Source organism: Mastomys coucha, unplaced genomic scaffold (genome assembly GCF_008632895.1).
Source record: "Mastomys coucha isolate ucsf_1 unplaced genomic scaffold, UCSF_Mcou_1 pScaffold22, whole genome shotgun sequence".
Taxonomy (NCBI): Eukaryota; Metazoa; Chordata; class Mammalia; order Rodentia; family Muridae; genus Mastomys; species Mastomys coucha.
In genome coordinates this window covers 167,044,976-167,059,820 of record NW_022196905.1, presented here as the reverse complement: position 1 = coordinate 167,059,820, position 14,845 = coordinate 167,044,976, and the positions used below count along the sequence as shown (strand labels likewise).

Genomic DNA, 14,845 nt, shown 5'->3' with positions numbered 1-14,845 from the left:
AAAAAAAAAAAAAAAAAAGAACTAAAGCTCATTAGTTATTCAAAAACTCAAAAGGCAGATGTGTTTTTAACGAAAAATAAATCATTTGAGTTGCTTCTTCAAAAATACTTTTTTCTCTAAATTAAAACTAAAAACAGCATTGCAGTGAAAAAAGATTTTTGTGAATAACAACTTCTTTTTAATTTCTTGGGACTGGCATGCTTGTCACTATGGAGTAGTAGTGTGCATATAAGACTTTTATTTGGAATCATAGAATATATTTTCTTTTTTTTTTTTTTTTTTTTTTTTTTTTTTTGGTCTAGATTCACTTAGGATTATTTCATCCGGTATGTTTATCATTTATTCCTTTTTAAATTTTATCAGTATATGTAGCACTGTATAAATGTAACACTGTGTGTGTGTGTGTGTGTGTGTGTGTGTGTGTGTGTGTGTGGTGTGCTATAAACACACAGGCTGTTTTTGGAGATAGCCTGCTTTATCAGGTCACCCTCAAACCTGCATTCCTCCTAAGTGTGGGATTCTAGGTTTTTACCACTTTTGGCTTCATATTTAAAAACTCTTCTTGATAATTACCCATTTCTGGACTCCAGTCCACTCATCTGATTTTATGCCAATAAGACATAATCACTGTGGCTTTATTACCTTTGAGAAAAGGAAGGGTTAAGTCCAGGCTGAAGAGATGGCTCAGCAGTTAAGACATTAGCTGCTGGTCCAGAGGACTTGGTTCAGTTCCCAGCACTCACATGGCGACTAACAACTGTTTGTAACTCCAGTCTAAGGACACCCAGCACCATCTGCTCTCCATGGCCCTGTACACACAAAGTGCACAGATATACAGTCAGGCAAATGCGCATACACATAAAAATTAAAATCTCCAAAAAAAAAAATTAAAAATGATAATTTTAACTTCTTTTGTGTCTACAACAGGTGGCACTCTCTTTTTGTTTTAAGAGACTCAGTAAGTTCAGCATAGTGACACAAACTGTAATGCTAGCAGATGAGAGGCTAAGGTAATCATGAGTTAGGTATGCTGGCCTGGGCTACACAGTGAGCTCAAGTGAATCATTTAATATGAATTTGTGGTCACCTATTTTTTTGATAGGAAAAAATAATTAAAATATATCAACAGTGTCTCCTGAGATGTTTTTATTTTTTTATTTTGAGACAGGGTCTCTATATAGCCCTTGGCTGTTCTGGAACTCACTCACTATGTAGACCAGGCTGGCCTCAAACTCATAGAGATCCACCCACCTCCACCTCCAGAGGACTGGGATTAAAAACATGAAGCACCATGTCCAACCTGAAATGCTTTTTTAAACTATTGGGTTTTTTTGTTTGTTTGTTTTTTGTTTTTGTTTTTTTTTTTCGAGACAAGGTTTCTCTGTGTAGCCCTGGCTGTCCTGGAACTCACTCTGTAGACCAGGCTGGTCTCAAACTCAGAAATCCACCTGCCTCTGCCTCCCAAGTGCTGGGATTAAAGGCATGCGCCACCACCGACCAGCTTAAACTATTGTTTTTAATTAGGTATTTTTCAGCTCATTAAAAAAACAAAACAAAAACAAAACAAAACAAAAAAAAAACAAAGAAAATTTGACCAGTGTCTCAATTTTACTTTGGGGCCAGGACTGAGTTCTCCTGATTTTTTCCCCCTCATTGTTAACTATTTCATTGACAATTTTATTACAAGGGGGAAATTTTTGCCAAAATCTATTCCATTACACCAAACAGAAGCTTCAAGATAGGCTGGATATAATCCAGTTACACATAAAAACACTCTGTTCATATGCTGCTTGTCAGAGAACAAAAAAGAGCTAAGCACGACGGCCAGCTTGCCTCACTGCGGCTCCCTGGAACTCGGCATCCGCACACTGTCTAGCCCCAGCACAGCCCTCTCACCTTCAGTCTGAAAGAACAGCTCAGATACTTTCATAGGAAGGAAGGAAAAGTAATTTGGTCATGAGACCCATGAAGTCACCGGTTTGGCACCAAAGCCTTGCTTGTACTTAACTTCTTTTTTTTTTTAAATTTATTTTATTTATATGAGTACACTATAGTTGTCTTCAAACACACCAGAAGAGGCCATCCAACCTCATTACAGATGGTTGTAAGCCACCATGTGGTTGCTGGGACTTGAACTCAGGACCCCTGGAAGAGTAGTCAGTGTTCTTAACTGCTGAGCCATCTCTCCAGCCCCTGTACATAACTTCTATTGACCTCAGGTTTTTTCTCCTGTACAATAAGGTAGGTTGGAACATTTTATCTTCCATTCAAACAAACTACTAGGAATGTAGTCAAAATCATTCTTATAACAGCAATAAAAAGGAAAAAAGAAAAAGAAAAAAGGTTAATTTAGCTGGACCTGCTGGTGCACACCTTTAATCAATGCACTCAACACTCAGGAGGCAGAGGCAAAGTGATCGCTGTGATTGCAGGCCCAGCCAGAGCTACTTAATTGAGACCCTGCCTCAAAAACAAAAAACAAAAGTGATCAAACAAAAGGGTTAGGTTAAGTTGTAGAATTCTACCTGACTCTCAAATAAAAGTTAGAGGCCCACATGCCTGCTAAGTAAAACAAAACACTAGTCAGGGCTGTGAACACAGAATCTCAGACACATGGAAGACTCAGGCAGGAAAACAACAACTTGAAATAAAATATGAAAGGCCAAGGTTTAGCTCAGTATAGACCTGGGTTCTAGAATGAGTGTGAGCTCATTCTATGTATCTAAGTAAATCCACAGAAACTGCTGAGGACACTCTCGACACTTCTAACTACTCATACTGGTAACTGGGGACACTGATCTTTTGAAATATTTTAAAATAACAAGCATATGTTATTTTTATGTTATATTAGAAGAAGCTAACAGAAACAGTTCGTTTCTCTGAGTTCTATAACTTAAAAGACCTACACTCAAATACCAGCTTTGTTATTTAAATATTTAATAACACTTGTAATGTTATCTAACCAGTTTCTGCATTTGCAAAAAGCAGTTAAGAGTCTCAGAAAACTGCTGGGAGATTAAAAAAAGAAAGAAATTATACATGCAGGACACAGCATAATACACTGCAAAAGGATAACTATTAGCTGTTACTTTACATTATGATTATTATTTAAAATTCCAGAAACTATTGTCTTTAGAGTCACTTTGGGTAGCTGGGCCAAAAATAACCAATTTCGTGGGCAATTAGCTTCCTTCACTCGAAACTCTTTTAATCTAATCATTTCGAGACCATCTGTTAATTTGTCACTCAAAAAAAAAAAAGGAAAGAGGGATGTAGTGTAGCTGGTCCTAGATGGGACTCCTAGCATTCCATAACCGAGGCATGCTAGGGAGACGGTTGGAAGATCAGAAGTTCAAGGTCAGCCTCAGCTATATTGAAAGCTTGAGGCCAGCATGGGATATATGAGACTCTGTCTCAATAAGTAAATTTTTAAAAAGGAATCAGGGTTAGAGAGATGGCTCAATGGTTAAAGCACTGGGTGCTCTTCTAGCGAACCCAGGTTCAATTCCCAGAACCCATATGGTAGCTTACAACCATCCATAATTCCCAGTTCAGGGGACCCGATGTCCTCTTCTGACCTCCATGGTCACCAGGCACACGTGTGGCACACAGACATACATACATACAGGTAAAAACACTCATACACAAAAACAAAAATAATTTTTAAAAATGTTTTTAAGCACCACCTGGGCAGATGATGAACAGAGTAGTAACCACAGCAGACTTGGATTTCAAGGGTTTGATAAATACAGTAGCCTTCCTCACTGAATGGATACCTGTCCGAGGAGCTCTAAGAGGGCTCATTCAAGCTTCCAAATAGATGTTCTCTGTTGTAATATACAGTAGCTCATTTTCCTAAAAGTGATGACACTGACCATGCAAGTAAGTCTACTAACTACAAATAATGTGTCAACCAGGAGAGAAATACAAATAAAACCTCTCTATCAAAATAGATAAATTCCAAGTACATGCTGAATGACTCTGAATGGAACTTATCTTCAGAATTAAAAGCAAAGTTTTTTTGGGCTATACATTATCAACCAAAATACGCCAAGTTATAAATCCAACATTTATTCCAAGTCTAATATCAGGAAGCACCACTCCAACGACATTAAATTTAAGTTTTCCACCAAACTACAAAAACTGAGAGAGCATTGCCATTAAGGTCTGTAGGTAGTACAAATGGACCTAGCCCACTGTAGAATTAGCAGGACTTGCTGGTGTTAGAAAACAGTTTCAATACTAACACATGGCTAAAGTTTGGATTACCACAATTACAAGTATTTTAAGTAAGGTGAATACTGAATCCTTTCCAATATGAATAGAAAATAGATTTCACCCAATATCAATTTATCTACTTTGTCAGGACTTAGTCTAAATTCAAATCACACAAGTAGTTATATTTGAATACATTAAAGAATTACTGGCGCTTTTCTGAGAGTGACAGAACTTCCCCTCCACCCACCCCCAAAAGCTGGCAACCCAGTGAGGATCTAAGGATTGCATATGCCTACTTCACAGATCACAGTGCTGAACTGGCATTTGGAGACTGTATTGAACTAGCTACATGAAAGCAAAGGGAAGAGATGAAAAAAAAGCTAATAAAAAAGCATTATTCATAACAACATGCATATCACCAGGAACATTCCTCATTTTCCAAAATTCTAAATCCAGCAAGCAGACAAGAGGCTGCTCTTCCCCACCCCTTTCTAAGATCGCCCCAAGTAAAATAACCAGTGCAATTTCCTTGTTTACTTAAAGAATTGGAAAAAAAAAACAAAACATGTTGACTTGCTTCTGAGGTGTCAGAAACCAATCAATATTTAAGACTTTTCACAATCAAGCTTGAAATATGATAGCAATGATTTCTTCAGTTAGTTTTTTAAAAATCTAATTTTAAATTTATAAAAAGGGTGAAATTTTACACTGCAGTTTATCAGTATGCCTTTTTTTTTTTTTTTTTTTTTGCAACTAAAGGAAAAGGGGAAAGAAAGGAAGAGGCAGCAAAATACACAAGATGGGAAACATCGCCGCGTCCTTCCGTGGTTATGAGTAATTGCAAATGACCCAAGAGGTAAGAGAAGTTCATGAATAGAAGGGAGGTGTAACAATGTGAACTGTCAGTTCCAGATTCACGCAGATGTCGGAGAGGAAAAGGAATTTATTTACACTGCAGTGCCTGGTAACAAACATGGCTGCCCCTGCCCCCTTTAAATCTGAATAGTCTTTACTCCCTCACCAAAACCATCAAATTATGGCCATGCCTTTCCCTGCCTCCCTACCATAACACAAACACATCTCCTCTTCTCTCAGAACAGTAACACCCACACCTCCCTCATTTCACAACAATCACAACCCCATAACCACTAGCTTCTCTATTTCTCTAGCCTTGAAATACAAGACAGAATACAGACAAATATAGGAACAAAAGGCTTTCCCTTCTAACACTTCAATAATCCCCATCCTTCTTTTCCTCACACTCTGTGACGCCTGGTCGATAATTCTCATCCTTTCCAACACTCAACTAATGTCCTTCCTTAACCCAATCGTATGTCTCTCAGTTTCCTGCGTCTATTTTCTATCCTGCTTTTGCATCCTGACACAATCATTTTTCACCCTTATTTCCTAATCTTATCTTTTCCCCCACTTTGATTCACTTATTTTCTCCCCTTGATTCCCAGAAGATGCCTCGCTTCTCACATCAACCCCATCCCTTTCCCCCAACTCTTCTAGTTTCCACACTCCATTCCAGACCTATCTTAATTTGCATTAGGTCTCTAATGTCCAAATCTAACTCTTCTCTTTTCCTACCCCTCCCCCGTTTCCATCCTTATCCCCGCCCCCATCCCACCTCTACTCCCAATTCCCAGCCTAGTACCACTACATCACATCCCAAGCCTACCTGCCCCACCTCCCAATTCCTTCCACACCCACCTTACCATCTGCTCTTCCTCCCTAGAACGCTTTCAGGCCATCCGCGGCCCCTTCTCTTCCCGGGTCTCACTCCTTACGGGTGCCTGGGTCTCAGGTCGCCCCCAGCCCACGGATCCTCCTCAGCCCTGACGCGCAACACACACATACACAAGCACTTTACCTTCAGTTTGTTCCATTCTAACCCCCCTGCCGTGTCAGTACGATCACAGGAGAGACACGGAGGCCCGAAGTGGGGCTGGGTTGCCGGCAGCTGCCGGGACCGCGGGCGCAGGAGACGGAACCGAGCTAGGCCGCATGAAATCCTCGGACTAGATTTCCCCGGCGCCGAGCACCCCTGCCATGGCGGCCGGCACTCAGGAGGGCCACGGCCCGGCCGGCCGGGCTCGTTTGCGGGCAGACGGAAGGTTGCGGGCGACGCGGAGCGAAGGGGAGGCGGCCGGACGGGGGTCGCCGCGTAGCTGCTGGTGCCGGAGAGGAGCCGGAGGCTGGCGGCCCCGAAGGGCAGCGGGGTCCCAGGGTTCCAATCGAAAGCCGCACACCTCTCCCAGGCACCCGGCACCCGGCCCCAGCCTCGGCCTCCGTCCGGATCTCCGCGCCGCCAGCTCCCGCCGCCGTCGCCGCCGCTGCCGCTGCCGCCGCCGCCGCCTCCGCGCACAAAGCCCCCCCGCCCCGTTCGGCGCCGCCGCCGCCAAATCCTAGGTGCCCTATTGGCCACCGGCCGCGGCGCCTGCCGGGAAATGTAGTCCGGGGCCCGGCGCTGAGCGCGAAGGAGGAAGAAGCTCGTCGGCCGCGGAGAGGAGGGGCGCGCGAGAGTCGGGAGCAGACGCGAGACCGCAGGCGATGAGGCAGAGGGACAGGAAGGGCTGGTGCGGAGGGGCAGCCAGGTCGGGCCTGCGAGGCTAATACTTACTAAACGGCGGCACGTACTAAACGCCATATGGTACTCGAGTGGCCCTGCTCTACAATTCCTAGATGTTAGGAAGAACCTAATGACCGGTACGCGATGACGCAGGCCGGGGAGTGCCGAGGCTCGGGAGTCGCGAACAGCCTGACAGCTGTCAGCGGAGCGCCCTGGCCCCCGCGCGTCCCAGACACGCACAGGGCAGCACGTCAGGACGAGAGCCAGAGCCGGGGCAGCCTCCCTCTCTGCCACGGCGAGAGACGGGTAGCTGCCAATTTGCAAGCACGGAGGGGTGCCGGGCAGAGTCCGCGTCGGACACAGAAGGCGCCCCGACCTCCCTCCCGGGCAGGCACGGACCCGGTTGCCCTCTTCCTGCCCGCACCGGGGTACAGAGGCTTGTGGGTAGCTAGGAGGACGTCAGCGCGACTGCATCCCGGGCCGCGGGCCACAGCGAGGACTGCGGGCGGGTCACGTGCCCCGGCCCGACGCTGCTCGGGGCCAGACCTCCGTACCGAGTGACGTGGGGAAATTTGTCCCAGAGCGATCACGGGAGAGTGAGAGGAAGGAGGCAGTCCTGCAATCCCCTAGCCCTCCCCATTCTAGGAAAGACGAGGCATACAGTGGCAGGGCCGGGAGAACAGTCTTGAAGGGTTGTGCAGATGGAGTTTCTTGGGGCCCGGTAGTGATGGCTTAGAACGTCCCACCCAGAGACGTGAACTTACAGAGGAAACACACGTAGCAATCAAATGAGGAAACTGATAGACTCTTGCTTTCTGTTCTGAGAATTACGGAACCCTGTCACTACAAAGAGTCGTCTTTCTCTCCATAGAGACTACAGCGCTCGAGCTGCTTGCTACCATTACAAGAAATTCCTGTTGTGTTTCAAAGACCTCAGAATTGCTTTTAAGATTTTATAATTTTATGTTTATTAGTGTTTTGCTCACATAGCAGTCTGTGTGCCTTGTTCATACCATGTTCCCGTGAAGGTCAAAAAAAGGTATCAGAGGGGCTGGAGAGATGGCTCAGTGGCTAAGAGCACTGACTGCCCTTCAGAAGGTCCTGAGTTCAAATCCCAGCCGTTCACAACCATCAATAATAAAATCTGACAGCCTCTTATGGAGTGTCTGATGACAGCTACAGTGTACTTACATATAATAAATAAATCTTTTTTTAAAAAAAGGTGTCAGATCTACTGGAACTGGTGTTATGGATGGTTGTGAGCAACATCTTGGGTGCTAGGAATCAAACCTTGTCCTCAGCAAGAACAAGTGCTTTTTATTTTTTGGTTTTTCTAGACAGGGTTTCTCTGTGTAGCCCTGGCTGTCCTGGAACTCACTCTGTAGACCAGGCTGGCCTCAAACTCAGAAATCCGCCTACCTCTGCCTCCCAAGTGCTGGCATCAAAGGCATGTGCCACAATCTCCCAAATAAGTTTTGTTTTGTTTTTGTTTTTTGAGACAGGGCCTCTGGCTGTTGAACTTTCTGTGAAAACCTGGTTGGCCTCAACCTAATATAGTGTCTGCCTCTGCCTGCCAAGTGCTATAATTAAGGTGTGTGCCACTATGCAAAGGGCCAATAGTATTGATTTTTGTGTTATTTTGTGTGTGTAAATACATATCAGAGTAGTACTTGTGGGAGCTAGCTCTAGACTTTCAACCATGTTACAGGGCTTGAACTCTTGTCATCAGTGGCACTGCAAGCACCTTTTCAGACAAGCTATACCTCCTTAGACCACTTTACTGTTCATCTGTAGTCTTGTTAAACCCAGCAATCCTCCTTCCTCAGTTTACCCACTCGATGAGATTGCAGGCTGGGACTACTGGACCAGGCTTTTTACTATTTTTTTTAAAGATTTATTTATTATTATAAATAAGTACACTGTAGCTGTCTTCAGACGCACCAAAAGAAGGCATCAGATCTCATTGCGGATGGTTGTAAGCCACCATGTGGTTGCTGGAATTTGAACTCAGGACCTTTGGAAAAGCAGTCGGTGCTCTTACCTGCCGAGCCATCTTACCAGCCCGCTTTTTACTATTTTAAGCCTAACCTTTGTGTATTACTACAACTTAAAGGAACTAAAACTGCTTACATAAACAGGCAAATTTATAAAATAAGAAAGGTGACCAAGGGAGTGGCCTGAACCAACCTTCCGGCTTTCCACCTCTTGAATAGCTCTTGCCTTTTTTTTTAAAGATTTATTTATTTTACGTGTATGAGTACACTGTAGCTGTACAGATGTCCGTGAGCCATCATGTGGCTGCTAGGAATTGAACTCAGGACCTCTGCTTGCTCCAGCCCTGCTTGCTCCGGTGTAATTCACTGTAGCTGTCTTCAGACGCATCAGAAGGTGTCACGGATGATTGTGAGCCACCATGTGGTTGCTGGGATCCGAACTCAGGACCTTCGTAAGAGCAGTCAGTGTTCTTACCTGCTGAGCCATCTCACCAGCCTGCTCTTGCTTTTTTGATCAGCCATTTGGATTTCCCATTTAAGGAGCTCATAAATGTCCTTAGAGGTTTTATTTGGGGAAATAGGCACACATAATACTTTATGTTTTCATCATGTAACATATTCTGAGGTTCAAAACATGCTTACTCTTTTCAATAGCAAATGAGCAAACAGCTTATCAACACAGAAACAGAATACGTTTCTCCAAGTTATGGTGGTAAAAATATATTCAATTTATCCTAGACACAGATAAAGTATACAACAAGCCTGGAGAAGGTATTCATTGCTTTAAACAAATGGGTTTCATAAGGGTTTTTATCCTCCCCCCACCTTTTTAAAAGAATTGGATTGTTAACTTGTGACCATATTAGAAAATCTACTTTATGTTTCAAAGACTGGGTATGGGATAGTTCATCTGGCTTATAAATATTTAATAAATTTTACTGTACCTGCTTGTAAGTGAATATAATTCATGAATAAAAATTTTTCCAGCCCCGGGCAGTGGTGGCACATGCCTTTGATCCCAGCACTTGGGAGGCAGAGGCAGGCAGATTTCTGAGTTTGAGGGCAGCCTGGTCTACAGGACCAGGTTCCAGGACAGCCAGGGCTACACAGAGAAACCCTGTCTCGAAAAAACAAAAAACAAGAAAAACCAAAAATGAACACAAAAAAAAATCCAGCATAAGATATCTCATTGTAAAATAAGAATGTTGTTGCATATGAGAAATATTAAAATAATTATTGTAAGCTTAGAATTTTCAGGGAGAGGAAACAAGGAGAGGAAAGCTTTAGCCGGGGACAGTGGTGCACTTCTTTAATCAGGAGCCAGGAGGATCTCAGTGAGTTCGAGGCTAGCCTAGTCTACACTGTGAGTTCCAGGACAGCCAGGGCTACATAGTGAGACCCTGTCTCAAGGCCGGGAAGGAGGAGGTAAGTTTTGTAAATTTTAATTCTTAATGATCAGACTGTGAAACAGAACCCCTAGTGGAAAATTGCCTGACATGCACAAAGAGACCCCTAGCGGCCAAACTGAAAAGTTTTGCTTATTTTAAGTAGTCCATTCGGTTAGTTGAAATATACTTTTTTTGGATTAAAAATGGTCTCCATTTCTTTTTTCTTTTTTCTTTTTTTTTTCTTTTTTTTTTTTTTTGGTTCTTTTGAAATAGGATCCCACTGTGTATCCTTGGAACTCACTTTGTAGGCCAGAGTGACCTTGAGCTCACACAGCTCTGCCAGTCTGTCTATTAAGTACTAGGATAAAAGGCATGCGGTACCACACCCAGCCCTCAAAACTCATTCTAGTTTGTACAGCTCATAATTTTATCATCAGAGTTCTCAAATAGAAAGGTTGAAGAAAGCTCGAGCCGGGCATGGTGGAACACGCTTTTAAATCGGAGCAATTTAGAGAACCAGGCAAGTTCAAGGCAAGCCTGGTCTACATAATGAGTTCTAGGCCAGCAAGGCCTACATAGTGAAACCCTGACTCAAAATTAATTAATCAACTAATTAATTAAGCAAGCAAAAAATATAAAAAGCCAAAGCTGGTTGCAGTGGTGCATACTTGTAATCCAAGCAACTGGGAAAGCAGGCAGGAGGTTCAAGGGTTCAAGACCACTTTCTGCTACTACCTATTGAGTTCCAGACCAGCCCATGTTACATAAAGAGCCCCCCCAAAATAAATAGAAAAATTTTTTTAAAAGCCGGATAAATAAATAGGAACAAGAATGCTTTCAGAACTATATCTTTCCGAAGATGCCCTAGGAACTGAAGTCTCCTATCTTATTTAACAAGTACTCTAGAATATATTTTAAATGTTGAGATTTCTACACAACTAAAGATAAGCGACAGCATGAAACCATTTTTTTAAAAAAGAGAAAATCAAATTCCATATGAAGATTTCAGAAGCATTCCAGCCTTCGACCCCGCAGAAGAAAGGTATGTTCTTTCTCAGTGCAGACCCTTCTGCCACCAGGACCCCACAACCTCCTCCGCCAACCCGAGACCTCTCGGAGTTTGAAGGGTGAGGAGCGGAATCATCAAAGCGAGGACATTGGTGCCTCCTAGATGGGTTACTAAGGCGACTACCAGACCTTACTCGGGTAGAGCCTTCATTCAAGAAGTTCTCGGGGAGTTAGCCAGACTACAGGATGTGGGGCAGGCAGGGGGAAACGCAGCCTTGCTCCTACAGAACAGACGCTGCCTAGACCAACTCCAACCCAGCACTGACTTCGCGGGCTCGCGCGGAGACCTCGCTCGCCACCTTCCGCGCGGCGACCGTGAAGGACGCGAGCCCGTCCCGGGACTCGAGAGCTCATTGGATGATAGTGGCGTCACTCGGAGTGACGTCACAGGGCGAGGCGCAAGAGGTGGAACCATGGAGACTGGGCTTCCGGCCCCTCTAGCGTGGGGGCGGGGAGGAATTGGGTAGGTAGGGTTTGGGGCCTCGGCCGTCTCCTAGCGGACGCGGGCTCCCCCGGCGGCTCCCTCGGCGTCTCCAGTCAACCCCCGACCTCTCCCCTAAACTCTGGGCGTTCTCCCCTACGGTGTACCTGACCCCGCTCCAACCATCCCCAGACCCACCACAGTCCTCCCCACGTTCCGCGGAGGCCATCGGCCGAGAGCCGAGGGCGCCCTTTGCACCGGTGCGGCGAGCGCGGGGTGCAGAGGTAACCCCGCAGCGCCGGGCGTGGGGGTCCCCGAAGCGCCGAGTCGACTGCCTGAGAGTGGCCCGTAGCCCGGGGCCGAGGGCTGGGGAGCCTCCGCCACAGGCCCGGCCCCCGCTCCGGAAGAGCACAACGCGGTGGGGCAGGTTTCCGAGGTGCTGAGCCCGGTTCGCGATGTTAGCTTTTGTAGCTGAGGTTTCCATGGGATGGGAGGGCCGGGAGGAACCTCCTTCCGGCGCGATTGCGAGATCGGAAGGTTGTGCCAGTAGCTGAGAAGCGGCTCGGGGTGGAGAACGGTTTTAGTTAAAGGTACAGAGCTGAGTTCGGACTCTAGAGGTTCTAGCAACCCTAGGATGGGATCAGTTTGCATCTACACTTGAGCCGTGAAAAGGTACCATTGTGTCTTCACTGTTCACACATGAAATTAGTGAGAACTTTTAGACTTTTGAGTTGATGGTAAATGAATCCAGGATGTTTACTTACTTGTATTTTCTGGTTACAGATAAAGATGTCTTTCTCCTTTTAACCGTCGAAGCAGATTATTAGACACTATTGACCAGAAATAAAAAAAGCCTTTGGAGGCCCTATTGTCTTCATATCTTCTTAGAACCCATTTCTGTGTGTTGGGATGGAAAACGTACCATTTTTCAAATCCAGAGCTAAGAAAATACTGAGGCTGTTGGAAATGAACTTGAAGGGAATTTTACACCTTGAATATGCAAATCTCTACCCTTGCATTAGTTTAAAAAAAAAAACCACCTAAATTCTTATATTTAATTGATGCCTTTTTAAAATACTAAATTGTTTACTTCTTTTGCCTAGGTCTCTGTGTTGGTTAGTTGATACAAACAAAAAAATGGCCTTCTACAGTTATAATTCATTCTTAGCTATTTTCTGGACAAGGTAAGGCTTGGAATTTCCCACAAAAAATGTATATAAACTCATGCATCTATATGGAAAATATGTGTTGTAAGAGATGTGGTGATGAGTGCCTTTAGTCCCAGCACTCAGGAGACAGAGACAGGCTGGTCTCTGAGTTCAAGGCCAGCCTGGGCTACATAGTGGGACCTGTCTCAAAAAAAGAAAGAAACAAACAAACAAACAAAATTGTAACCAACAAAACAAAAGGATTGGCTTAGTGCACAAAACCTTCTTGAGTTTTCAATACGTTTGAAGGAAGAGCATATTTTAATTAGAACTGCTTTAGAATGTAAGCTGAGTAATTTTGTAAATACATGATAGAGGGAAAATAGATGAGCCAGTTTTAGAGTGGGATTTCTGTTATTGATGAAGATTACAGGAGAACCTCCGGTGTAAGGAAGAATAAAATGGCTCTTGAGCAAGCTTAGCCCAGGACATGCTCTGGTCTAAGGCCCCTTGTCATCTGACTTATACATTCAGAAGAATATTAACACTCACCACTTGCCACATTCATATTCATATACATATACATATGTATATTTTTCCTTTTGGCCATTTATAGAATATATTTGGATATATTTAAAAATTGCATTAAAGAATAGGAAAAAGGCATCCTTTAGCCAAGAACAACAACAACAAATCTCTCCTTTTCTTTCTTTCTTTCTTTCTTTCTCTTTATGTTTGATGTTTTGGGGTTTTGTTTGTTGTTTTGTGAGGCGCTGTCTCACTTTGTATCTATGTCCTGGAACTCACTTTGTAGGCCAGGGTGGCTTCCAACTCAAAGATCTGCCTGCTTCTGCTCCTGAGTGCTGGGATTAAAGGTGTTGGCCACTCTGATGGATTGCCTGCCTGTTGCTCTCTCTCCTCGGATGTGTTTTATTTTTAAGATCTTATGATCTAGGTTACTACAATACGGCTAAGGTGTGCACTTCTAATCCCTGTTTTCAAGGGCTCTTGAGGAGTTTCAGAGGGATTATGTTTCATCACTTTGAGGGAATCCAGAGACACACAGACGAAGCAGTATCTCCTGACTGGTTAATCCTCACAGGGACAATGAAGTTGTTTCATCAGAATAATTCTTGGTTATCAGTAGAGTAGCTAACAGTACAAGTCAGATCTTCAGCTATTTTATGAGAGTAGAGACAGTATTGTCAAACATCATCCCTGACAGAAATATTAGCCAGGCAGTGGTGGCGCATGCCTTTAATCCCTGCACTTGGGAGGCAGAGGCAGGCGGATTTCTGGGTTCGAGGCCAGCCTGGTCTACAGAGTGAGTTCCAGGACAGCCAGGGCTACACAGAGAAACCCTGTCTCGAAAAACATATATATATACGTTTAATCTTTTTAAAAATATTTATTTATTTCATGTATATGAGTACACTATAGCTGTCTTCAGACACACCAGAAGAGGGCACTGGATCCCATTACAGATGGTTTTGAGCCACCATGTGGTTGCTGGGAATTGAACTCAAGACCTCTAGAAGAACAAGTCAGTGCTCTTAACTGCTGGGCCATCTCTCCAGCCCATGTTTTTGAATAGATAATTTTTCTTATAAGATATTTTAAATCTTTTTGTTACTTAATTTCTCAAAAGAGTATGTCCCTGCCTGGCACCCTTTTGGAGATCACAGGCCATCTTGTGGAAGTCAGTTCTCTCCTACCATCTGGGTCCCAAGGATTTAACCAGGCTTTGACAGCAAGTGCGTTTACACCCTTGAACTATCTCACTGGCCCCTAGATTTACATTAATAGTTTCAGAACTTGTAACTTGCTATAGCAAATTACTCTTCAGAATTAACTTAATAATATTTTTCATAAGAATATATTCAATGATTGAGCACGATTCAGCTGTTTAAGAAGTTAATTTTTAGTGTAGAGGTACAACTCAGTGGTTGAACACTTGCCTAGCATATGTGAACTACTTTTTTTGGCTTTAGTTCCCAGTATAGTCTTTTTTTTTTTTTTTTTTTTTTTTTTTT

At 43.9% G+C, this 14,845-nt stretch overlaps 2 protein-coding genes across 17 annotated transcripts in view; one reads left to right on the top strand and one right to left on the bottom strand.

Moving 5' to 3' along the window:
* Nsd3 (nuclear receptor binding SET domain protein 3) overlaps positions 1-7,262 on the bottom strand; it is a 115,343-nt gene extending 108,081 nt beyond the window's left edge. For 4 of the 6 annotated variants that reach the window (XM_031339348.1, XM_031339350.1, XM_031339351.1 and 1 more), the window contains exon 1: positions 6,095-6,606. The gene's annotated coding sequence lies outside the window, so the exon portion shown is untranslated. Of the gene's footprint in view, positions 1-6,094; positions 6,607-6,844 lie in introns of those variants that run through there. The other 2 variants (XM_031339353.1, XM_031339349.1) reach the window with 2 other exon arrangements.
* The window catches only part of Letm2 (leucine zipper and EF-hand containing transmembrane protein 2), a 28,243-nt gene continuing 18,375 nt past the window's right edge, over positions 4,978-14,845 (top strand). For 3 of the 11 annotated variants that reach the window (XR_004109822.1, XM_031339375.1, XM_031339374.1), the window contains exons 1-2: positions 11,585-11,706; positions 12,768-12,848. Coding sequence is in view for 8 of the 11 variants with exons in the window: in XM_031339375.1 (XP_031195235.1) it covers positions 11,657-11,706; positions 12,768-12,848 (131 nt within the window). In the remaining 3 variants the exon portion in view is untranslated. Of the gene's footprint in view, positions 5,075-11,584; positions 12,337-12,767; positions 12,849-14,845 lie in introns of those variants that run through there. The other 8 variants (XM_031339381.1, XM_031339376.1, XM_031339377.1 and 5 more) reach the window with 8 other exon arrangements.